Below are 24,440 nucleotides of genomic sequence, written 5' to 3' on the forward strand. Positions count from 1 at the left end.
TGCATTAGGACAGCTTTGAACAAACACAATTTATTCCCCCAAAGTATCCCATTAGGTTAGTCCTAAACTCTAGGAAGAGTATGGTGTATTCTTTTTCAAAATGTTGCAAAGAAATAATGTAGTGCTGTGCGTCACGGCTTACTGGATGGCCGCTCTTGGGAAAACGAGCTCCTTTAGGGCACTTCATCGCATCCGGTCACCACTGCCACACCTTGGAGCAGTTCAGGCTCTCTGGAGAAGAGAGGAATGTCACATCCTGAAGAACAGGGGCTTTGGGGGCTGCGGAGGTGGGAACAAGGGGTTAGGTGAGGAGCTCACCCGAGCTGGAATGTCTACTTCCAGACCAGCCATCCCAGCTCTCCAAACTGCAGCTTCGCAGATCTCACCACAGTTACCCTAAAGTTCCACTCGGGATTACCTTTTTCCTTTTGCTCACAGTTTGGGCTTGACAAACAAGTGTTTTCCTACAGAAATATTTTGTTGGAAACCTCCCAGGCTGCTCTGACGGCCGCGGGAAGGGTAAGACCACAGAGCAAAAGGAGCTGTCACTGCCTCTGCAAGCGCCTGTCTCCTCTGGGAAATCTGTCAAAACAAAGGGTCACATCTCTGCTGGCAGAAAGGCACTTTCTTTTTCTGATTTTAATTTATCTACTCCCTTTGTAGACAAGTCTTCAAAGCGGGGGGGGGTGGTGGTATATAAGGCATTGAGATTTGAATACAATGCCATCGGAAGGGAAATGAGGGAAAGTTTGGCTGGAGCGGTTGTTGGGAAGGAACAGTGACAGCCCGTGTTCTCCGGGGTAGGCTGGAAAACTGCCTCTGGGTAGGGAGGAAAACTGCCTTTAGGTGAGGAAGAGGCTCCAGGTAGGGAGAAAACCAAGGCTCTGGTAGGGAGGCTGCTGCTGGCAGGTTGCAGAGTGCTGCACCGCAGCTGCTGCTGATTCCTTCTCCCAGGACGATGGTTCTGGTTGAGCCTCCCCGCAGGACGAGGCCGTTCCCAGTAAGGCGAAGAGGGAAGGACCGAGGGAGCCAGAGGACAGACGGGACGGGGGCGAGCTGCTGCCAGCCTTTGCCACCGCACGGGCGGGAGGTGCGACAGGGAAGGGTAGCGTCCGCCGTGGCCGCGACAAGCGGCTCCCTAAGGGTTCGGGGTCGTAGCGTAGTGCCACAACTCGGCCCAATTCCAGCGGGATTAATTAAACCCCAGCCGGGGCTGGCCCGGCCCCGTCCCCGGTCCCGGTCCCCGTCCCGGTCCCGGTCCCGTCCCCGCCCGCCCGGGGCGGCGGCGCGGCCGGCAGGGGGCGCCGCGGCAGTGGGCGGAGGGCAGGGCAGAATGGTGGCGGCGGCGGCGCATGCGCGCCGAGGGCGGCGGCGGTAGCGGGCCGCGGGGAGCGGGGCCGAGGGTGCCTCACCCGCCGCCCCGTCAGCGCACGGCGAGCGGCCCCGAGCCCGGCCCCTCCCGCGCCGGATGTGATGGCCGCCCGGGCGGGGGGGTGAGGAGCGAGCCAGCGGCGGCCGACAGCCCAGCGCGGCGCGCCCCGGCCCTGACGAGCGCCGGCGGCGGCTTCTCCTACCCCCCCCCCCGCCTCAGCGCCCCCCTCCATGCCCCGGGCGCCGTAGCCGGCGGGGAGCGGCGAGGCGGGCGGTCCCGATGCAGAGGAGCCGCCGACGGGCGCCATGCAGCCGCCGCCGCAGCCGTACGAGTTCTTCGGCGAGGAGAACGGCCCGAAATGGCGGGGGCTCTTCGTGCCCGCCCTACGCAAGGTCAGTCCGGCGGTGGCGGCGGCGGCGGCGGGGGGGGAGCGGGTGGCACCTGCGCCTCAAGCCCGCCTTGCGGCCCCCGGCAGCGCCCCTTCCCCCGCCCGCAAGCCCATCTTCCCGGGCTCCCGGTGCCCGTGGTGGGCCCGTCCGGCGGTGGGTGCCGGTGCCCGCACCGCCGGACGGGCCGGTGCCCGCACCGCCGTTGCCGGTGCCCGTACCCCCGGGGCGGAGCAGAGCTCGCACGGTGCCGCTGTCCCGCCTGGCTCTTGCGGGACCCCCGCCGTCCCTCCCCTCGCCCCGTGTGCCCCCCCCCCCGCAGCTCGGGGATGGAAGGGGCCCCCGGGGCTCCTCCCGCTGCCCCCCGCTCAGGCAGGGTCACCCACCGCCCGGGGCCACCTCCCGCCGCCGGCGCTTCTTTGTGCGGGGATGCTGTGCCTCGCACACCCTCCTCCTCCTCCCAGAGGCTTCTCCTTCTCCCCTTCACCGGCACTTGCCAAAAGTCCCGTCCTCCCTTCTTGATTGGGCTGCTCGCTTTGAGGCCGCTGATGAATATTACTGATTTAGCTTCTGAGAGGGGCCGTGGAAGCGCAGCCTTCCATCCCTTCCCCGCGGCGTTTCTCCAGAGGGCCCCGCCAGGCCCCCTCCCGAAGCCAGGGACACCCCCCCTCCTTGCTGCCCCCCGGGTGAGGCGCCGCTGACAGGCGGCCCCCTCCAGCCCCGTTTCTGTGAGGGAGAACGCCGGTGGCACAGGGTAAAGTCATCCTGTATTTTCTTGCAAGAAACAACTACCCACTGCATAAATGAGATAAACCGTGTGGGAAACCGCTTAGCCTGTCACGGGGGAGGAATTTATCTTTTTATAACGTGTTTTGCCATAACAGGGTGGTCCCCAGCGCATCGCCTGTAGGTAGGGCACCCCCAATAGCGCAGGGAGTGGGTTATGTTGAGGCTGGTGGGGCATGGGGGGAGCGATGTGCTCTTGCAAAGGTTGAGGACCATTATACAGTTCATAACATAATGGCCTGCTGATCTGGTGCTGGGCAACACTGTGATACGAGTAATGCAGGCGCTCATGTGAGTCGTGGTTTGTCTCTTTTTTTTTCCAAGAATAGATTTAGCAATGGTGTTGGGTAATGATTCTCTCTCTTTTCTTTTAAATTAAAAAGAGAATCAAAGATTTGCATTTGTTTTGGGTCCCTATGTCACTTGTATGAAAAACCGCCAAAGGCAGCTAAGTAGTCTTGTGGCTGGCATAAAAACCACTAATCGCCTGTCTGAAGAGTCCTGGGTTTTCTTCTCTCTGCTCTCCAATCTCCTCCTCCTCATAGTAGTTGCTTTGCAGCGTGTCCGGGGAAGTTTAGAGAATGCCATGCTGCTCTTTTCCTGATCGCTGGAGGTTGACATAAAACAGCACCTTGACACCATCCAGCACCCACCCAAACGTGAAGTACAGCTATATCAGTTTGACCAAAAGGATGTCTTTAAAACTCAAAAGGTGTTTTCATCATTCTAAAATACAAGTGGTGTAAAAGTTGGTGGATTAACGCTGCTCTTACCAGTTCTTACTGTCTCCTTACGTTTGGTTTTGGTGGAAAGAAATGGAGCAGGAACTTAGACTTTCTAAACCAGAGGAAATAGTCTTGATACCAGTGACTGCTTGTAAAAATTTGTAGTTGCTTATAGACAGGTTTTTTTCTTCCTGGGAAAGTTCCTTGTCTGCAGTACCCACCCTTTAGCATGAAGCAATCGTACTGTAATGTGCATTTATTTTATGAACACGCAGTATCAGTGAGTCAAAACAAAATTGTATCACTGTAACAGTGACTGCAGGCAGGCTATTAGGGAGACACTGTCAGTTTTAATATATTTTTTTTAAAAAGATCAAATGCCCTAATATGAACACTGGAGATTTTAAAACCAGCGCATTTTAGAAAATTTATGGGTTGTTTTGTTTACATCTTGCATTTTCCCTTCAATAATGAGATGAGAGCATTTCTGTTACTCATAGGAGAGCTGAAGAGCATGGCGCTGAATCCAAAGTGCACCAAAACATTAGATTTTCTGTTAGTTGCAGAATTTACAAAATGTTACCACGGTTTTCAAATAGTTTGCAGTTTTGTTCTGAAGAGGTTTAAAAATCTGCTTGTCAGCCAGTTTAGATATGATCTTTTCAAGCAGGTTGCTTTTGCGATGAAAATTTAAAAGTCTGACCTTCAGAAACTTTCTAGTTAAATGCCCGGAATAGAGAGGTTTTTGACCTTCTAAGCTGGGTTTCCATCTCAGTAGGCTATGCTGCAAGTGCAGAGAGTATTCTGTTTCCCATTCTTGAAAGCTGTTCCTTTTAATGGATGCTTCTTGAAAAACTGGCAATAGAAAAAGAGGAAGGTATTTGTGTTTGTGTATGTTAAGGTGTGAGAAATCAGAATTCTGAAATACAGAAAGATGTGGAGCTAGATAACGAGCCAGTACAGTTCACAAGTAGTAGTATTTCCTTGCTTCTTGAATTTTAAGTCGATAACATGCTTTGAAGAGCTCCGGTCTCTTTCATTATGCATTCAACAAGTTTAAGGTCACTTCTTTTTATCTAACCACTTTTAAACCCGTGCATTTACTTCAGTTCTAAGCAGTTGATGCTTAACAAATCATGCGTGGGGAAAAATGGTAAAATACATCAGTTCTTACTTTAATATGTGAAAAAAAGATGAGAATCTGTTTTTTGAACAATGTTCTGTATGTATTTCAGTGGTAGTACTTAGTGTAAGATGAGTAGAGAGTGCTAAATTGTGCCTACCAAAAAAAACCAAAGCTAAACAGCAAGCCATCATTAAACCAGATTTTTTTAAAAATAGTTTTTTTAAATACTGCTATCACCATGTCCTTAGCACCGGCACCTTGGAATCTAATAAGTTGAAAATTATAAAGCACTTTCATGTACTGCCTCTCTTCCAGCTGGTAGATTTACAACCATGTCCTTACCCTAAAACATTTTACTTCTGTTGCTGTGCTGGAAACCTAAGTAGGAAGGGACTATAATGAAACTCGTTATAAAAGTCCTGTCAGAGTAAATGAATCGGAAGAAAACAATATTTTTTTTTTAATCTGGTCACTTAGGTTATAGTTCCTTGAACTGCTGTTTGTAGCAAGTAAATCACTTCAAACAGGTCTACAGTCTAAGCTTTATAAAGGCTTTTAATCTGGGAGCTGACTTTAGTTATTAAAGGATCACAATGTCTCTTTGAATAATTCTCGAAGCGTGCAGGCAGCTGTTCCCGCAGAAATCACATGCATTTCAAACGCCCCGCTGGCGGGGATGGTTGGGTTGGAATCCTCGGGATGTTGATACTGGCAGCATTATTAAAGCTGGTGCTCAACGGGGCAGTGCCACTCTGGGGGGCTGCGATGAGGGGCTTTTCTGCTCCCCCCTCCACAGCTGGCCAGATCCTCCTCCCGTGAAACCAGGACCTGCCATGGAAGGGGATTTTCTCCCATGGGTGCCAGAGGGGAAGGCAGTGTCGGGGAATTTACTCTCTCCCCCTTTTTCATTTCTCCAGGTGTTTTTTGTCCAGGTTTGTTTTGATTTGTTCGGTTGTCAGCTGTTCCTGGCCCAATGGTCTTTGTGCAGCAAGATGTCAAATTATGAAACCTTTTTCTAAAGCTGGCATTTCAATTTTGTAACCGGGTTTCCTAGCACACATCCAGTGCCAAAGCTTGTTCTTGCTGACTGTCAACTTTCTTCCAAATGAAACTTTCCAGAACTGAATTGATTTTCCAAGTTGATATCGATGCTTTGATGTTATATCTATTAATCTCAGTCTGGGATTACAGGGGAGCCCAAGAAAATCATGCGTGAGTCTCGGTGGTAGCAGCTGAGTGCCTAGCTCCCACTGACGTGCAGAAAGTCCCGGTTTTAACGTAGTGAATGTGCATTGTATAAATAGTTTCTGGGAATTGTAATTGAAAACTTAATTAATGCCAAATATCTCCCATTGCTACCTGGAATAAACTTCTGTTCCGGTTACTTGGAGTAAGTTTTCAAAATTAAGCAGATGAAACTGTAGAACTAGTGTGTATTTTTTAAAATAACACATAATGTGTTGTTGGACATGTATATATGGATTTACTTGCCCTAAAATACTCTTGTGTGTGCATTATCATTTGTGCGTGCTCTTACAAATCCACTGGCAAATTAAAAATCTATTTCTGTAAACAAGAGCTGTGTACTCAGTTGCTTTGTTCTTTCACTCTGCTAAATTTAATTCACAAGCACCTCACAGGTATTATTGTTTTTATTTTCTCCATTATTTGCAGATAGAGACCATTAAACAGTTAATACTCACATTTCTGCAGGCACGACACATGTTGGTGTAATCGTGGCACTGTACACTATTTGCATTTTCTAAAACAATTCCACTATTGCTCTGGACTACTCATCAAATATCTAGAGCATGACTAAAGGGTTTATTCTTAGTAAATGTTGCATACGGAAATATAAAAGACCATTCTGAGGACATTTTTTGAAGTTTACATTAATGCAATGCTTCATTATATTATAAAACATATGGGAGTTAATGTACAACGACATGGATCTTGTGTAAGGTTGCGCTGTTAGGGTAGGTGCAGGGGCTACCCCGTTTTTTTCACTGCTCCATCAAGGTAGTTTGCCTGCACATTCCCCATTGCAGGATCAGGCCCCCATGGGTTAGAGTTATTTAATGCCTTATAGCATCATTATAACGGGTTATGATTTAATGCATTATAATTTCAGCTGTAAAGTTGCTTGTTATGATGTTTTAAAATAGTAGTGATGTTCAGTTTTGAAGTCTGTTGAGTCATTTAGCTTCTAGTAACTATATTTGAGCTCCTAAGCCTGGACCTTTGCAGACGTGCAGTCGCTACAAACACGAATGCCTCTGTGACGTTCCGCTGGGGAGAACGGCAAATGAGGGAAGTGCTGGTGATACTTAATTACCTGGGAAATATGTAGACCCATACGAGTTTGAAGCATGGACCTGGCTGTTGCCTCACAACACCTTGTTCACAATCGAGAGGTGGCTGGAGGTGTGGAAAGGAACAGCAAATCCCTGTGGAGGCTACCAAGACTTCCATGAACAACAGGCTAATTCCTCCAGTCCTCCTGTATTCCTGGTGGTGGCTGGGTATCGTTATAGGTTGGCTTTAGTCCCTTACAAGTGAGTAGACTGGGGTGGTTTTTTTTTTATGTTCTTGCATAAATTTTCAGTGTTGTAAATAATTTTTGGAACTAAAGGGACTGGTTCTTTTATTTAAATGCTTTTTCTTCCCATGTCTATCTTTTTTTTTTTACACTGTTTAGCTTAAGTCCTGTCACTGGAATCTGCAGGTGGCAAATGGCAACTGGAGAGTTTTCTCAGCTAGTGCCATGAAATGAAGGTAGTTTTAAATCTAAGACATTTAAAAGTAGTAGGAACAGTGCAGTTTAATTTGGCAACAGTAGCAGAAGAAACACTTCCTACCTGGGTTGTTAAAATGGAACTTGGAAATTAGCATTTGCGTTGGCTTAAAGACTTGCCAGGCTGACTTGTCACAGGAAGAAAAAACAAACTGAACCCTTTGCTGCTGTGATTCACCTGACTCTCGTGCCCTTATTCCCCTCACAGGTGGTCATCCTGCCGCTCCTCTGCACCCCGGAGGTGGGCACTGGGAGAGGTGGGGAGCGGGTGCTTCTCTGGCTCTCCCCTCCCCACCTCACGCATGCTCTCCCGCTGGAGCCGCCTCACCTATTCGGGTGTTTCTTTGTCTCCTCTCCACCACCTCTTCTGCTCTCCCAAGTTTTTCACCTCTCTTGTCCTCTTTGCACAGCGCAAGCATTATCTAATCTCTGGAGAAGCTGTCGAGTCTGTTATTTGCTTTTATAATTACCTCGCTAGTTCCCTTTCTGCCAGGTTTTACAGATGAGCTGTGTGCTGCCATTCCTTGAGTTCGGCAGGTTAGTCATGTAAAAAAACATGCTGAGGACACCTTTTTCCCCATATTTATGGCCTCTATTCTCCTGACACTTCCTCTGATTTTTTAATGTAATATCAATGACTATCTGGTTCAGAAAGACATGACTCTAACAGTATTCACTGTCTCCAAATTTAAGGTTTGGCCTTTTTTCTTTTAAGCAGTACGTGTCTTTGCTTTTTGTCATTTCTTGTTTCTTATTGCATTTCCACATCTGTTCGCTTAAAATATAATCTCAGAGCTCAGTCTGCAGCTCCCAGCTCTGCTGGCCTGTGTTGCTCCTGAATTAATTTTTCTTTTTAAAATCTTCTAAAGACCTAATTGAAAACTTACTGGCCTTTTCACATAATTCAGTCTACCTGAGCAAGCGGTTCTTCTCAGGAAGGGTGGGACGTAAAAAGTGGGGAGAGGGAGCCCGCGGGTGCTGGGTTCAGAGACCAGAGCAGCTTTCAGCTCTGGGAAGTGGTGTGTTGAAGAGTTGGGCGAGAATTAGAAGCTGTTAATGTTAAAGACAGACCTGTGCACAGCAATCTCTGAACTGGCTGTGCTGTTTTCCTTCCATATCGCTGTGCCTAGCTCATTCAGGGTTTATCTCAATTTAAACAAGGCTTTTTATATGGATGGATAAAAACCAAATACTTAATTTTCCATCCATTTTTAAGATTAAAATATATGTGGTTGTGTATGTATAAACATACACGTATTTTAGTTTCTCCTTGACTGTATAAAAGGACACAGTCAGCTGGAGAAAGGAGATTTTTATGTGTTTGGGTAGAAAAGCAGAGACTCTGAAGGTGTTGTGAGAAACCAAATATGAAATATAGGTGAGAGCAGATACAGCAGAAGTGAGGCATGGTGGGGAAGTGCCCGCAGGAGAAACTACTGGCGTGCGGCTCTTCGAGGAAACCCATCTGTGCCGTCGTTAGCAGAAGCCTGAAGTGGGTGCGATGGGGGCAGGATCCAGGCAGAGACCGAGCCTCGTGCGGCTGCGCTGGCCGCTGCCACAATCCACCAGCGCCTTCCACCATGGGCCGTTGAGGTGGCTGATGTGCTACACAAAAAGACAGGAGGGATGGTGGTCTGCGTTTGGTTTGCAGTTTGTCAACCAACTGTGCATCAGCTCAGTATCATTTGTGGCGTTATCAGTGTGGTTTTTCTGTCTGCACCGAGCAGGCTTCCCAGTAACTCTTAGAACCGCCTTCGATGCTATTTCAGAATGCAGAGCCCTGTCTGCACCACCCATCGTGAATCTCCTTCAATTCACCCTCCCCTCAACCAGTGTATACTAGAGGAGAGTAGCAGTACAATAGCTAAAGACGGGGAAAAAATAGATTTACCCTAAAGCAGTGGTGTAGGATGACATTTTAGTCACCCCTGTACGCGGTCACTTAACAGCAGCCGGTGTTTTTGAGGTCAGACAGCTGACAGACGATCTGCACCTGAGATGCTTTTCATAGCTCCGTTACTGTGTTACAAGAATATTTTATTTTGCTAACCATGCCTCAAATGTTTAGAATTGCCGAGAAGAAGCTAAAATGCTATATGTAGATAAAATACGAAGTTCTGTTTTGCTTAAGAGACTACTTCGTATTGTTCCTCTGTCTGCATTTCTTAGTTTGATGTTAGAAAGACAGGCCATGTAGAAATTGCTGTACTGGAAATAAAGTAAGAAATTAGTGTAGTTATTTTTAAAAAGTTGACAGTGTGTTTTTATTTGAGATATCTCTTCAAGTATTTAAACCTTTCTAGTTCTTTCTACAGAATTATGCTGTAATTATGCTTGAAAATTGAGAACGTCGAAGCCATCGTCTTTCACGGAGTAAGAGCATCACAGGCCTTTAAGTTACTCCCTCTGGTTCCCCTCTTCTTCTCTAGTATCATCCAGATGAGGGATTAAAAATGCCTTTGGAACAGATGTTTTATGTTTTTAATGGCAGTGTTATCTTTAGAAGAGAAAAGATAAGAAGGAATAAAAACAGTAAGCTTTGAAATGCCGTGTTTCATGCTAGCAGATTTTGTGGTGGCATTTTTTAAAATTAGAAACTTATTCTGAAATCTCAGGTAATATTGGAATTCTCTTTTCTGGAAATAAAGTTGTTTTGAATGAAAATAGAGAAGCAGGATATTGTCGTCTAGTCTTTCAGGAATATGAATTTATGTGTTTGATGGTACATGCTGTCTAAAGACCTGATGTGCATGTCATGGGCTTGGGGTTTTTCTCTTGTTTTTTTTTTTTTCTTTTTTTAATGAACAATCTCTTGTTCTGCACATGTGCTTACTGGTAAACAACTGGAGCTTTCTAAGTGTGTTTTTACTACCAAAATACATGTATTATGTAAAAACATATTTAGGCAGTATAGCCAAATTGCTGGTTTGTCTCATTAGCACAGGCTGAAAAGATGTTAGTTGCAGTTTTATCTCCAGTGTTTTTTTTCCCTCAGCTTTCTGTTGTTTCAGAAACAACCCTTTGACAATTACTTTTATACTCAGGACTTCTGAATTCCCCCAAGTCCAGATGTTACTGATATTCAGACTTCATGCCAGATCTCCTGTGGGTCAAAATTAAGCTTGCCCTTATATTAGTTCTAAAAAATAAGATCAGTTTGTTGCTAGTCCTGATAATGTTTGTCTCCTTGAAAAGTTTTTATCCTCATCTTAAGACGTCTTCCCAGGGGCGTGTAAGGACTGTTAGAATCTCACTGAGAAGGAATTTTGAGCTTGACTTCATCTCTGCAGCTGCCTGTTTTCTCAAGGAGGTCTTGTGGCATGGTGCAGGGCCTGCCTCTTGGAAGGAACTAGGGGGAGCATCTGAACTTACCTTTGAGGGGTTTTTCAGTCTCCTCTTGAGCCACTGCTTGTACAGATACAGTTGAGCTCTCAGCCCTGCCAAATCCACTGAAGGCTACAGCCGTAGAAAGGAGACGCCCCCGTGAAGTCACAGCTGGATTTTCATCGAATATGCATGTGTTGGAGGGATGAAAGACTAGGGAGAAGTGAAGAGGAGCAAGGGAAGGAGCAGTTTAGGAACTCCCATCTAAAATTAAAGCATGTCCCCCAGAAAGGCCTTAAGGCCACGTTTAAATGCCACACTTAAGGGACTCATAGCTGGTATTTCATTTCTATTCCTTGGAACAGCTTGTGAAGAAATAATCCTATGTGAATGACACAGTAAAAATTAGTTAGTCCTGCTAATCTTAATCTACCTCTTTAATGGCTTCAAGCCCTCCACTTGGGTTGTTTCAGAGATAAAACAGTTACAAAAATCTGGTTTCTATGTTACCTTCAGCTCAGAGTTCTTGCAGCAGAGCTCTTGCCTGGTCAGTGCAACACATTGTGGGTTTAAGTATTTTGACCCTTAAAGGAAGCAGTTACAAGTCAGATCAAAACTTAGGCCTGTGCTAGCTATGGTGTATTATTCCATGCCAGCTAATGCAATTGCGCTCACATACTGCAGTCTGAACCTGAAATCAGTGAATGTGCCTTCACGAAGAAACACATCCTCACTAAATCCTCTTGCTTTTTTCCATGCATTAAGTGTTTTTATCAGTCTCTCCTTGTTTTCCCAGTCCTTGCAGTCAGGGCTTAGGTGAATACTGTAAAGGGTAAGTGTTCTCTCCTTGATACAGCACCATCTGATTTGATCAGCCGTGCACAGCTTTTATAACCGCCTTTTTGTTTTGCTGTGAAAAACAGTGTCTTGCTATGAAATTGTTTTCTCTCAGTAACGGCACTTACGTCAAAATAACTTGTCTTAAAGCCAGGGAGTGCATGAGTACTGCTGGGACCTTTCTGTGATGCTGCAGGCAGTATCATTTCAAATGGAAGCTGTTTTCTAAATCCTCTGGGAAGGGTTGTCTCAACCAAGAAATGCTGGGCTTTGTGGTTGGTTTTGCTCCTTTCGAAGCAAAACTGACTCCAGTGTTTGTGTTTATGTTTGTGTTCGCTGTGTGAAGCTGAGATTCCCTGCTGGTGTTTGAAGAGGGCTGCGTGCTCTTCTGCTTGTCCTCAACCTTGTTTAGGTATCCACGTGCTCTTGAGAAAGCTGGGGAAAGTCTGACGTGAGCTGTTTTAGACCTGTGAACTGAGGTTAGTTACAAGTGAAGTTTGGTTGTTTTTTTTATTTTGTGGCAGTGACGTCTGTTTTAAAAATGAGTGACCCTTGTTGAGAGGAGGAGAATGGCTGCGATCTGATACAGTAAATGGGAGTTCCCCATCTCCTCTTCAGGGGAGCACAGCTTCCCTTTCTCATCTTCTTACAGCTCCTGTTCTCATCATTTCTGTGGAGCATCATTAAGGGTTCAGTGTGGGGGCAACATCGTTTCATCTTATTTCCGAGTGAGCTAGCTAATGCTTTTGCTCTGGTAGCGCTCGTATAAGAGATACCTGGTGGGGCCTTAACTCGACACTTCCTGGTTTTCCATTGTTTTGTGACTTAAACTCTCATGCTCAGGAAGAACATGGAATGCACTGACTATTGTTGAAAACCTGTGGTCTTAAGTCAGAGTTCTCAAGGAGTGGTTTTGATTTTCTTGAGGGTTTTTTTTTCCTCTTTCTTTCAGTAGTACATGATCTTGTATACATGTCAGCAGTGCGACAGTTACATGAAGCTGAGAAGTATTCATGTTTGAGGTGCAGAAGACTTAATGATATGTAAAGGTCTATACAAAAACTCTAGAACAAAACTGAAGGGCTGGATCAGAGCGGAATGTGTATTCCTTTCTTTCTTGGTATACAGTTGCCTTATTAATGTGTTGCTTCACCTGTGCCTTTTGAGGAAGGCTGCCAGTGCAGAATTAAGCACTAGATACATGCATTGCTGCCCGGGAGGGCGTCTCTCCTTGGGAGCCCCCAGGATTGGCAGTGTCTTGGTGCTACCACTGTGTAATAACTTAATTATCAACTCCAACACAATCAGGAACAGGTACATTTTCACATTTTCAGGGTGTCCCCTGCTTCCCACTCCCCTGAGACAATCGGCTTCCCATCATTGATACGTGTGGTCCCTGTCTGTGCTACCCTGTCTTTGAGCAGCGTATTGGTGGACTTCATCCAAGTCATCATTTCTGCTTCTAGGATGCTGAAGGTGTACGACAGCAGCCCCTTCTAGTGGTCCCCTCTGTGGATCTTCACCTTTTCTCCCTACCTGTTGGTTGCCCTGGCTCTTCCTCTCTTCTCATGTGGAGGTGTGGAGACGAGGCGCAGTCCTGTTCCCCCAGTTCTTTCAGGCCTTGGCACAGCAGGAGGTGGAGCAGGGAGCGGTTCCTGGCGGTGGCTGCGGCTCCCGGGCAGCTCTGCCCACCTTCCTCTGCGGCCGGCAGGGAAGGAAGCCAGCCAGACACCTTACTTCCTCGTTGGTCTTGTTGCACGACTTATGGGGCTGCAGATTGAGTGCCCCCAAGGTACTGCTATGAAATTATTAGTTACTTAATTTGGAGGAAGCCCTCAGAGCCCCCCAGTGTCTGTGGACTTGCCTGTTGTCTTTGGAGGGGAGGAGTGCGTGTATTTCAGAGGATTAGAACTGACCCAAACATGTTATTGTCTTCCCCCAAGACACTACTGATCCGTTTGTCTTGTGTCTGAAACCACGTACAGAATGCCAATGTAAGTATGTCAGGTTACTTTTTTGAGGTGATTAACCTATAATTTGTATGGGGAGAGTAGGGAATTTCCCTGGATTGTATTACTTACGAATCTTTGGCTATAGTTAAGATCTAGTTAGCGCTTTCCTGATTGAGAGGCTGCCAGGGAAAACTGAGTATATAGGCTAAGTCTTGAGTGCCTCTTTTTCTTTTTTTTTCCTTTTTTTTTAATTTTTTTTAAGGTGGGGCTGTTTTTGGGGGGATTTTTGGTAGGAAAACATCCACGTTGGACCAGGGCAAGTTAGTTGTGGCCCTTTAGCTTGTGCAGGCACATTCTGAGGTTGCCTGTTTCAGGTTGTCTGGTCTAGCTTAGCCTTGGAAACGAAAACTGTGATTAATCTCCATGAAGTGAGATAAAAGGCATTATCCTGCCTTGCATTAGAGGGAGGTGGAAGTCAGCTTTTTTGACAGCGCATTTCCTAGTCTTGACACTCTTGTATACTGACTTATGCTTTTCCTTAGGTCTCCTGCTCCGTTTTAAGTACTTCACAGCTCTTTCTCATGCCTCAGACGATGTTTCACATTCTAGTTAGTTTTCCAGTTCTGAGGCACCTCAAAGAGTTGTTCCAGCCCTTCTCCAGTGTCTTTTTATTGCTACAGGTTTTAACAGTGTATTAATTCAGTTCCCTGCCAGACTGCTTAGTTCTCTTATCCTGGTGTCTTTGCTTATTAAGTCTTTTGCTCTAGTGTGTCCGTGTTCCTCCTCTGTTCACAGTCACCCAGTACTCATTAGTAGGGTTAGTAACATAACTGTATGTTACTCATTCTGTGGATGAATAACTGCAGAATTACACACAGTGATTGTTTTCACTGCATCGTTGGCAGAAATCTGGCTTGGCTTGAAATGTCTTCCCCACCACAAAGGCTAAACACTTAGTTTTTAATTGAATAGAGACACCAATTTTGCAGGAGTAGGAATTGCCATCTTAACTACACAGGAGAACTTAGAGGAAATCACTGGAAGTGTGGAATTTGTAGCACTGCGGTACAGAGTTACTCTGCTTTTTCCCAGTTCTTCCTTCTGTACAGCTTTCAAAAGGGAAAAACCCACTAATTCTAACTCTTCTGCCAGGTTCAGCAACAGGTTCACCCAAACCTTTCAGCAAAAGAAGATTCCCTCTATTACATTGAAGAGTTGATACTTCAGCTGCTAAACAAACTATGCATTGCTCAGCCACGGACCGTCCAAGACGTAGAGGTAAGACTAGATCCTGGAAAACCAAGTGCTTGCTTGCAGAATCACTAAGGAGCAAAGATACTTTGAGCGGTGCAGGTTGATGTTAAACCAAGGTGAATCCAAAGAGCAGAGCTTGTTAATGCTGGTTTTCTAAAAGATTATACAGCATTCAGATTTCACAAAGCAAGCTTAATTGGAAACTAATTTTTCTATTCGGGGCCTCAGAATAGAAATGTTGGGAATTTTTTCTTGTAGCCTTATCTTTATAAATACAGAATATTTTGAAGGATTTTCTGCTGCTCAAATGCACCTTGGACTTAAGAATGTAAGGATGTTGCAAGTTTCCCTACTCTTTGACATAAATATACAGAAGAAAAGTAAATATTGGAATGAAAGGTTACTCTTGTGAGGCCTGGATTGTGCAGCTGAGGGGGTAGGGTTGTATGTTCCTGGAACTTTATTGAACTCACTGAGGCTCTTGTATTATTGCAGCTGTCTGCTTTTGTGTCATCAGTTACAAAATGAGGGCTTTAATGGAGTGCGCTTCAGTATACAGTCTAGAGGGAGAAAGTGCTTTCATGTAGCTGTGGCCCATTACAGCTTTGGCGAGTATTGCTTTTACATCAATCTGTCTCTAGGATTTTCAGCCTAAAACAAAATGAAGTCCTCATCTAATATTCTATATATGTGTCATGGAAATAAAGACTATATATGTATTTACAAAATAATTGCCTGAAGGATTTTATTCTTATTAGATGCAGCAATCACCCTTTATTCAACGCTGAGTTAATTCATTAGTTATTAATTTTGGTTTATGATTAATGTATTTTATAATACTGATGCATAAAGATTATAGTATGACTAAATAAAAGCAACACTTAATAGTCACTTAATAGCTCTCAGAATTGTTACTACTTTGAGTCTGGATTTGAACTTTAGATGTGGAGCTGAGAAATACCATATTCTTTCTCCAGTTCCCAGCTGATCAAACCCTCCAGCATGCAGGACGGTTTGAGATAGCACTGATTATTCTACACACCAACTCCAGGGTTTTCTGCTTCTGAGTCATGAGATGATAAAATTACCCTGTGTATGTATGAATTGATAATTTTCATTGGCTACATGTATGCTCTACAAATTGCTGGGTGCAACACTGCACACAGTACAGCCAGCCCTCTGAGGTAACTGACAACTCTCCGAATTGTGGTTACGAATATCACAGCAGACACTAAAATCCCATGTGTTGTATTTTATATATACCTGGCATTTTAAAGCTGTGAATAATAAAGCATCGTTACGCTTGGCAATATAAGTTATTTAATTTTAAAAACACAGAGCTAGGTCTAAATAGTGGTAATGGATTCCCCAAAACGTTATTGTTCTGTAGGTCAATAAATTGAGACTCTTCTGGAGCAGGGAAAGAAGAATTCAGTTTTATGTCACGGGTTGTTGGTGAGATTGCGCTGCCAGCAGGCATATGAGATCCACGAATGAAGGCTTTTGGCTCTGTTCCTCAGCTGTTTTTAGCTGTTAAGAGAAACCATGAGAGCTGTGATCTCTAAAGTTTATCATACAGATACGTACATAACAGCCTGGAGTTAATGGAGCTATTTATTGGATAATATACTATTATATATATTAAAGGGGTGCATAATATTATACTTAAGTATTTGCAAGATCAAGGTCTAAGATCTCAAATTATAAAGGTTTTAGAAATATAACAGGCCCTTCAAATTATTCCCAACAGAACACTGGGAACCAGCAAAGTCCAAGCGCAGGAGGCGTGTGTTACTTGTGAAGTGTGCCGTTAAGTTGAAGGACAGCTGAATGCCATGTTACATCCATTTTGCACGCGATCTCCTGGTAGAATCTCAAGGAAAGTTCGTTTTGGTGAACGAGGCCAGAGCTTTAGGCTGCTGTCCAAGAGGGAAGGTCACTGTGTGTGTACCTGGCACAGGCAGCTGACGCAGAAAGCCGAGCGTGCAAACATTTGAAAGCTGCGTCTAAGACAACCTCAGGCCTCCCGTTCAATTTCAGAATATGCGCAAAAATCTTTTTATCAAAGGGACATGTAGATTTCACCATTTTTCTTCAGCTCATCTAGAAAACCTCTCCTTTAAGGGTTATCACCCATCCAGGCCCCGTTGTGGCCCAGGTCCAAAGCAGAGGTCGGGTATGGCACCGCACCGCATGCTGTGCCAGCCTGGCAGTGCCAGGTGGAGTGAGGGCATGGTAGTGGCTTGCACGGCAGGAGGTGATCGCTGCTACTCCCCCCTGAGAACAGAACAGAGCCGTGGCAGTCACAAGTGTCCTGGAAGACAGCGCATGTGCCTTTTGCATTCATTATGGAACAGCTATCTGACCTAGAAAAAACAAACAACCAAACAAAAATAATCTGTGTTTTCCAAAGTCACTTAAGAAGCAGTCATCAGAGTTCAGATTAGGTTCATTCTACCAGCGCTGAATTCCCCAGCTCACGGGGGCTGCAGAGGGAAGCCCAGAGAATTTGATGGAAAGCAGGAGTGGGGTCTTGCGCACACATAGCTGGGGGCTGCTGAAGGGTGGCACTGCTGCCCAAAGCAGTTTGTTCTGTTGGGGGGCCCATCTCGCCTGTTCCTACAGCAGCTGTTGAAATGTGAATCTATATAAAAGTGACCTGAGGTTGCATACAGTTTGCCGTGGTAGCGGGGCTGTAAACTGCAGCCACTGTGACTGTGCAGCAGGATGGTGCTCCTCTGTGGGCTGCTGGAGTCCAGTGTTATAGCCAGCCCTTTTCATGAATCACAGCGCTCCTCCTAGCTAGAGGATCCTGAACTTGATTTTTAATTTCTGCCATAAACTTGATCTGATACAGGACAAGTTACACTCTGAACTTCTATGAAATAGGAACAATACTGACTTGGGTTTGTTTTTTTCATTGAGACTGTAAACTGTTCAGTGCTTCCTGATGTTGTTTGTATTGGGCTTCTTGTCTCAGCTGAGGTTTCTTGCTGCCCTTATGAAGAAAAGATCAGGAGCAGGAGGTTTGAATGAGTTCTTCGTGCTTAGGGAGGGGAGGTTGTTTGGGATTATTGAAAAGAGCGAAGCTGAGTTGGGGAAGGAGGAGAGAACAGTTAGGAAAATGTGGTGCAAACACTGAGGAGGAGGATAATTGTCTATACTGCAGGGGAAGTAATTTGCTGTTTGTTTTCTTTTTTTTTTTAAACTTCTCTCTGATTACTGCGGTTAATCTAAGTGCACTCTGTGTTTGGACAGGAGCGCGTTCAAAAGACATTTCCTCATCCAATAGACAAGTGGGCGATTGCTGATGCGCAGTCTGCTATAGAGAAACGAAAAAGAAGAAACCCTCTCCTGCTACCTGTGGACAAAATACATCCTTTATTAAAGGTACTTAAACCAACAGCCTAATGACTGCTGCTTCTGCCCACCACCCACCCCCAGCTGTATTATTGCCCTCCAGCATAACCTTTAAAGCATTTCTTTAATTTGTGTGAAATTAGGTAAGTTTCTCATATTGGCTGAAAGAGTAAAGTCACCATAGAACAGGATGAATATATTGTAGTACGTAATAAATGTAGATACCTAAATTCATCAAGTTCTAGACATTAGTGTGTTAATGTTACTCTAGTTTGAAATATAACTAGTTTTTAGCATAAATAAAACCCAAACAAACTCAAATACCTTACCTACTTCAGTAGAACTGTTTTGATGCCTTTATTTGTTTCAAAATGCTGCAGAAGCCAAAATAGAAGAGGAGAGAACAAGTAGATCCTGTTCCTTGTATACTGTCAACTGAGATGAGTGTCAGTGTCCTTTCAGTTACTGTTGAATGTCACTGATGCCTTGGTTTTAAAAGCAATAGATCTGCAACACTGTAACAGAAGACCAAATGCAGACTTTATTGTTGGTGGGTTTGGAGGAGGAGAGTGGCCATCTCAGTTCTTAGATGCCACGTTACTTATAACAGCTATAGAGCTCCTTGCTTACACGCAGCTGTTAGTGTCGCACAGGAAGCATGTCTTCATACCGTGCCCCTGTAGAGGGATTTTTTAAATGATAAATTAAACAAAATAATGTAAAAGTCTGATTTTTAGATCAGATAAATTAAAATAATTAAAAAATCTGATTTTTAGATCAGTGTTTAATCACTTTTAGATCAGTGCTTAATCTGTAGATTCAGGCTGATCCAAACACTGCTCTTTTTTGGTATTTCATTTTTCTATCAATTTTGCTTTATGTTCATAGCTTAAAAAATGCTTTTCTCCAGTGGTGGCATTGTTGCACCAGAGTTTCCAGCTGCACTGAGGAAACATTATTCAAGCATAAGCAGAAATTACAGCACTTTTTCAGATGTAGTCACTGTGTTCTTATAAATAATGTGTCAGTTTGTGACAGTTTGAGAGGGGAAGAGATGTTAGAAGAGAAAGCAGCATTAGATAAGATCTTGCTAGACCACACTAGTTTTCTTTCATGAAGTCTGGTTTAGAAGTGTGTGGACATAGGCACAGAATCTGATTTTTAGAAGATGCATCAAAATACGATAAGAACGAGACTACATTATTCAAATGCATGAACTTACCTATATGTATTCTTGACGGCCCTGTCACCGTGCAGTGCGTGCTCTGCAGACCATGGAGCATGTGTTACAGGAAGAACATGCAGTGTCCATCCTGGGTTTTCCTCTGTTCAGACTTTAATAATTAAAGTTTAATTATTTTATGTAACGCAAGGGTGCAGATAGCTTAGTTCAGCCAAATGTAAAGGATGGACTAAAATGAATCACAGTACATAACAGGTTGAGCATATAGTCTGTGGTTTCACAAAAGACAACTTTGCCCATCAAGAACAATTCAAAATGGAGCATGCTCTTTTCTCCAGAGTCCAGATTAGGCCAGAGTCCTGCAATAAGCATAGATAGAGACTAAAACTGAAGTACGGGAGTGGCTCCAGTGAAGTCCCTTCCTTGAAGGAACCCTATTTTTAGGACTGTCATTTTTAGAGGAAGGATTATTGAAAGTTCTGTAGCTTTTCGTCTATTCATATATGGCAAAATAGCACAAGGAAGTATTTGCAAACATTTCCTTTGCAGCAACTGATCAAATTGCTATCTGTTGTCCTTTGCCCTGCCTGTTACATTGGTGTAAATATCAACACAGACAAGATCAATTTCATTAGAAAACTGAATGTGTTAGTTGTCATTCCAAACTAATTTCTGGAATAAATAGTGCTTTTCCCCCCCCCCCCCTCTTGTTTTCAATTTGCAGGAAGTCCTAGGTTATAAGGTAGATTACCATGTCTCTCTGTATATTGTGGCTGTCTTAGAGTACATCTCAGCTGACATTTTAAAGCTGGCTGGAAACTATGTTTTCAATATACGACACTTTGAGATCTCCCAGCAGGACATTAAAGTATCAATGTGTGCTGATAAGGTAAGGAGTTGGGATGAAAATAATCTTTTGGACAGATACAAAGGTGGGATTTTTTGTTTTTTCTTCTTAGAAGATATATCCAAACTAGGATAGGAGGGAGAGACCGGTCTTATTCAAATGCAGAAGCTTCTCTCCTTATTCATGCCAGACCTGTCACAGTAAAGACTTAAGTTTAAGTTAAGCCTGTTAAGTTTTGGAACAGTAGTAGTTCTTACAAAACAATGTAAGGACAGAAAATTATGTCTTTATTTCTCAGCTGTGTTGCTGTCCTCCTGTTGCTTTGTCATGACAGCTTTTTCCTTCTTTGTAATACAGAAAAGACATTTCATTTTCATCCTCATAAAAATGAGAAACATTTTTGTTTAATTTTATCTTTAGCAAGAGGGGTTTGTCAAAGGCTTATGCAAGATGCCTTGTTTTCAAACTTGGTTCTGCATGAATTGTAACTTGTTTTCTAGGTCGTACTAACTTATAAAGGGGAAAATGGCTTTGGCAACTGATCCAGCCTTCTGCTGCCAAAGTTTAAATATTACTCCCTTGTGAAAGTGATCACAGAAAGTATTGTATTAAAAACTCAAAGGATTTCTCTGAACACATTGAAATAGCTGAGCTTGAGCCAAGTGTAAAAATCAGGCTTGTGTGTAATTTTTTTTTTAATTTCTTTGCTAGGTTTTGATGGATATGTTTGATCAGGATGACATTGGTTTGGTTTCTCTGTGTGAAGATGAGCCCTCTTCTTCTGGGGAACTCAACTACTATGACCTAGTGAGAAACGAAATTGCAGAAGAGAGGCAATATCTGCGGGAGTTGAATCTGATAATAAAAGTATTTCGGGAAGCTTTCCTATCAAACAGAAAATTGTTCACACCTAATGTAAGTCCTTTAATAGGTTATTGATGTGTAATGCTAGTTGCTCCATTAGCAGCCATAATGTATCAATATTACATTCACTGTGTTGGAGGTGAAATTAAATTTGATTTATTGTATGTCAGTGCATAATGAGTGTCGACTGTATATGAAATATAAAATGGAGGAATTGCTGTTAATAGTATGAAGAGTGCTGCTCTCAGAGTGAACATTAATGGACACGATTGCCTATCGGATGCCAGCAGTAGCTGGAGTCACTTGGTCATGTACGTAATAGTTACACTTTTGCTCAACACAAAAATGCGTACACTGAATGCAGACGAATGCCTGAATTGACGTTTGAAGTCTACGCCAGGGAACCCCTGTCTGCAGAAACTACAAGTGAAACAGCCCTTGGCTTTGGATTCTGAAGTGTGTGGCTGACTGTGAAGGGAACCTCAATGTGATAAGCAATTGGAATATTTGATTGAAATTTCATGTGTGGCAAATACTGTTTTCAGGATGCTGGCGTCTAAAAAGGAAGCACAACTCTTGTAGAAGAGTAGCAATGAGAGATTAGTGAATCCTTCCTGTGGGAGGAAGAAGGGGACTAGGCCAGCAGATCCTGACCTGGGATTCATAGGTGATACCAGCAAGATAAGAAGAGAGGCAGCAAGAGACACTCCCATTATGGCTGGGTGTGGAGGTTCCTCAGTAACTGACAGGATATCGGAGAATTGTGCAGATGTGGGGACAGAATTCAAGCAAAGATGATGGGAGGAGAAGGGAGCGATGTTTTGGAGCTGAGGAATATTCATCTGTTACATGGGAACGGGTATGAGAAGTTTTGAGATTGCTTGTTCCCACGAAGAGATTGCCATGGTCTGGGCGCTGGCAGGAGGTCAAGCAAGCTCTGCAGTGTTAGGTTGGGGCAGAGAAGGCTTCCGAGAAGTGTGTTTCAGAGGGGTCAGAAGAAGAATGCAGGTCATTGGAAGGGGCTGCCTACTTGGGTGTGTTTGTGGTGTGTGGATTTGAAAAATATAAAAGTATAATTTGGAAAGGGAAGCTGCCGATTCCTCCTCTGTACCTTGGTGTAGTGTTCTGCTGAAGTAGCCAAGTTGCTGCTTTAGTTTTACCTGTGGTTTAGAGGATCTGACCTTGGAGCTGCTTTAAATTGCCTCTTTCCTGTTGTGATCTGAGAGACAAGAATCAGCAGAGGGGAAAATAACAGCTGTGCATTGTGGCTGAAAGGGCCAGGAGTTTCTGTCCAAAGCACTGAACAGCCTGTACTGGGACTGCTGCTGCTCCGGCCTGGAAGGATGGTGTGCTGGGGTGAGAATTGTGCAAGGCTGGATGTGCCCAGACAAGCCTGCAGGGCTGGGAAGACCACATAATTTAACTTTCTTCCTAGCTTTTTGTTGGCTCCTCTCCACTTACCTCTTGGTTCAGACTTCACAAAAAATGCTCCGATATTTACATGAGCAAAATAAATTGTTTTAAACTCTACTAAGATGCATTTTATTTGCAGGATATCGATGTGATATTTAGCAACATTTCAGATATTCATGAGTTGACGGTGAAGCTTTTAGGATTAATTGAAGATACTGTTGAAATGACTGATGAAAGCAGTCCTCATCCGCTGGCTGGCAGCTGCTTTGAGGATCTTGCAGAGGTACAGCGTTTTGTTGTTCTTTGGGGTTTTTTTCTTAAATCACTGATTGTTTTAGTTTCTTAGTAAACTTTTGGTCATTACTCTGATATCTCCGATAAATTTGCAGCTGTAAAAAGTCCTTTTAATAAGTTCTGAACACAGATCTTCCCTACCTGTTCTTTAGTAGATAAGGTAAAGTGTGTTTTCTGTGGCAGAAATGGTATCAGGCAGGTAAGCGCAAAACTAAAATCTTATTTCAGAGTGGGAATAAATTGCTATGATCCTACGGGGATGTGGATTTGAAAAGTAATTACGTGGGATTGCTTATTGAAGGAAGGTGGTGCTTCGATTTTTGTAGGCGTTGGTGTCAGGCCCAGGCTACCCAAAAATCACAGCCATTGGACATAGATCCGCAAGATGAGTGACTTGTGTTACTCTGGACAGTGAGTTAACTCAGACAAAATGTATTCTTAATTCAGGCAAATGCATTTTGTATGTCTGGAATGGGAAATGTCTCTGCAAAGCAGTAACTCTGGGAAGGAATGAAGTATCAAAACAGATGTGCAACTGAACAGAAGCTTACTGTTCAGTATCGCAGCAACAAGTGCTATTGATACCCATTCACCTATAAAATAGATATTGAAGGGTAGGAAGACACTGCATGTGGATTTGGTGTGGCTCATACTGGAACGTTATTAAGTTATTTTGTCAGGTTTTTTATGGGCATCGAAATACTGGAAGGACTACAGAGGAGAGTCACAAAAATAAAGTTTTTGAGAAAGTGCTTTACAGTGAGATAGCGCTCAGCTTAGTCAAAATAGGATAGGTATACAGGTACCTTCGTGACCTGAAAATAGAGTACAAAACAACTCTGGAATTCAGCAGAGAGGTGCACAGCAAAAAAGCAGTATCTGAAAGGCAAGAGGACAGTTTGGCTTAGAAATACACCACACCTTTTTAACTGTGACGGGAGCTGACTCTTGGAACAAATTACCAAGGTAGGTGTGGAGTTTCTCCTGTCTTTGGCCGTGTTTAAATTGAATCTGCTTTTTCTGAAAAGGTGCATTGAGCCCAATTTTCTGAACCAAAACGTAATAATGTAAACCATGTGGACTGTATCACAGAGGAAGTCAAATGAGATGCTCTGGCCTGAGGGTGAGAGAAAGTATCTCAGATGAACCACATGGTGCATGTGAAGCTTATGCTTTTTCATCTTAAAATTATGTTTTATCAAGAAAATGACAACCCATAATATTTCCATTTCACTTTTATGCTCATTTTTTTAAAATCTTGGGACTGCCTGAACACACCAGTAGCGTCAGGAGAGCAGTTATATTTCTGTGGCCATGAAGAATATGGGTCCTTCAGCGCATGTGCCGCTCACTCAGGAATATACCATAAAGATAAATTTTTGCTGGCGTTACTTCAGTAAGCCCCCCGTGACCTATCAGTAGGAAAGTCCAGCTGACTAGGTCTCAGCTCTTAAGATGGCAAAGTGTAATTGCTTATATAATGATAAGGAGAAGCCATCTGAACAATGAATTATAGTGGCTATTACCTTAAGATTGAAAAAAAGACTTAATTTCAAATAGTAGAGCACTATCCTAGAAAACATACATATCTCAGTTTATTGCAAAAGTTACTCGTAGGCGTTCTGTCCTTTAAGGGAAACAAATCCTTTCGATGAGTAAAAATATCACTTGATTTTCATTACCTGAAAAACTTAAATAGGAGATGAGGAAAAACAGATTATTCTTCAAACCTCCTTTTTACACAGGCAGTATATTTGAATTTAACAATTCAGTTAATATGGAGCAAGACCTACTTAATAACTAGGTTGTTCATTTGATCATCTCACATGTTGAGCTCATCTTTCTGTGAGTATTTGCAAAAGGGATCATTAAAGAGAGAAATGAAAGTGAAGTGTTTATTTGCTCTGCCTATCTTACTGCCAG

General features: G+C 43.8%; 1 protein-coding gene across 1 annotated transcript in view; it reads left to right on the plus strand.

The window, feature by feature from the left end:
* Window positions 1-1,325: 1,325 nt before the first annotated feature.
* Window positions 1,326-24,440, plus strand: part of SOS2 (SOS Ras/Rho guanine nucleotide exchange factor 2) — a 56,163-nt gene continuing 33,048 nt past the window's right edge. The window contains exons 1-6 of the mRNA XM_064461179.1: window positions 1,326-1,764; window positions 14,455-14,580; window positions 17,815-17,946; window positions 19,824-19,988; window positions 20,658-20,861; window positions 22,363-22,506. Coding sequence (XP_064317249.1) covers window positions 1,678-1,764; window positions 14,455-14,580; window positions 17,815-17,946; window positions 19,824-19,988; window positions 20,658-20,861; window positions 22,363-22,506 — 858 coding nt within the window. The 5' untranslated portion in view covers window positions 1,326-1,677. The remainder of the gene's footprint in view (window positions 1,765-14,454; window positions 14,581-17,814; window positions 17,947-19,823; window positions 19,989-20,657; window positions 20,862-22,362; window positions 22,507-24,440) is intronic.

The sequence above is a fragment of the Phalacrocorax carbo genome, chromosome 9 (genome assembly GCF_963921805.1).
Source record: "Phalacrocorax carbo chromosome 9, bPhaCar2.1, whole genome shotgun sequence".
Classification (NCBI taxonomy): domain Eukaryota; kingdom Metazoa; phylum Chordata; class Aves; order Suliformes; family Phalacrocoracidae; genus Phalacrocorax; species Phalacrocorax carbo.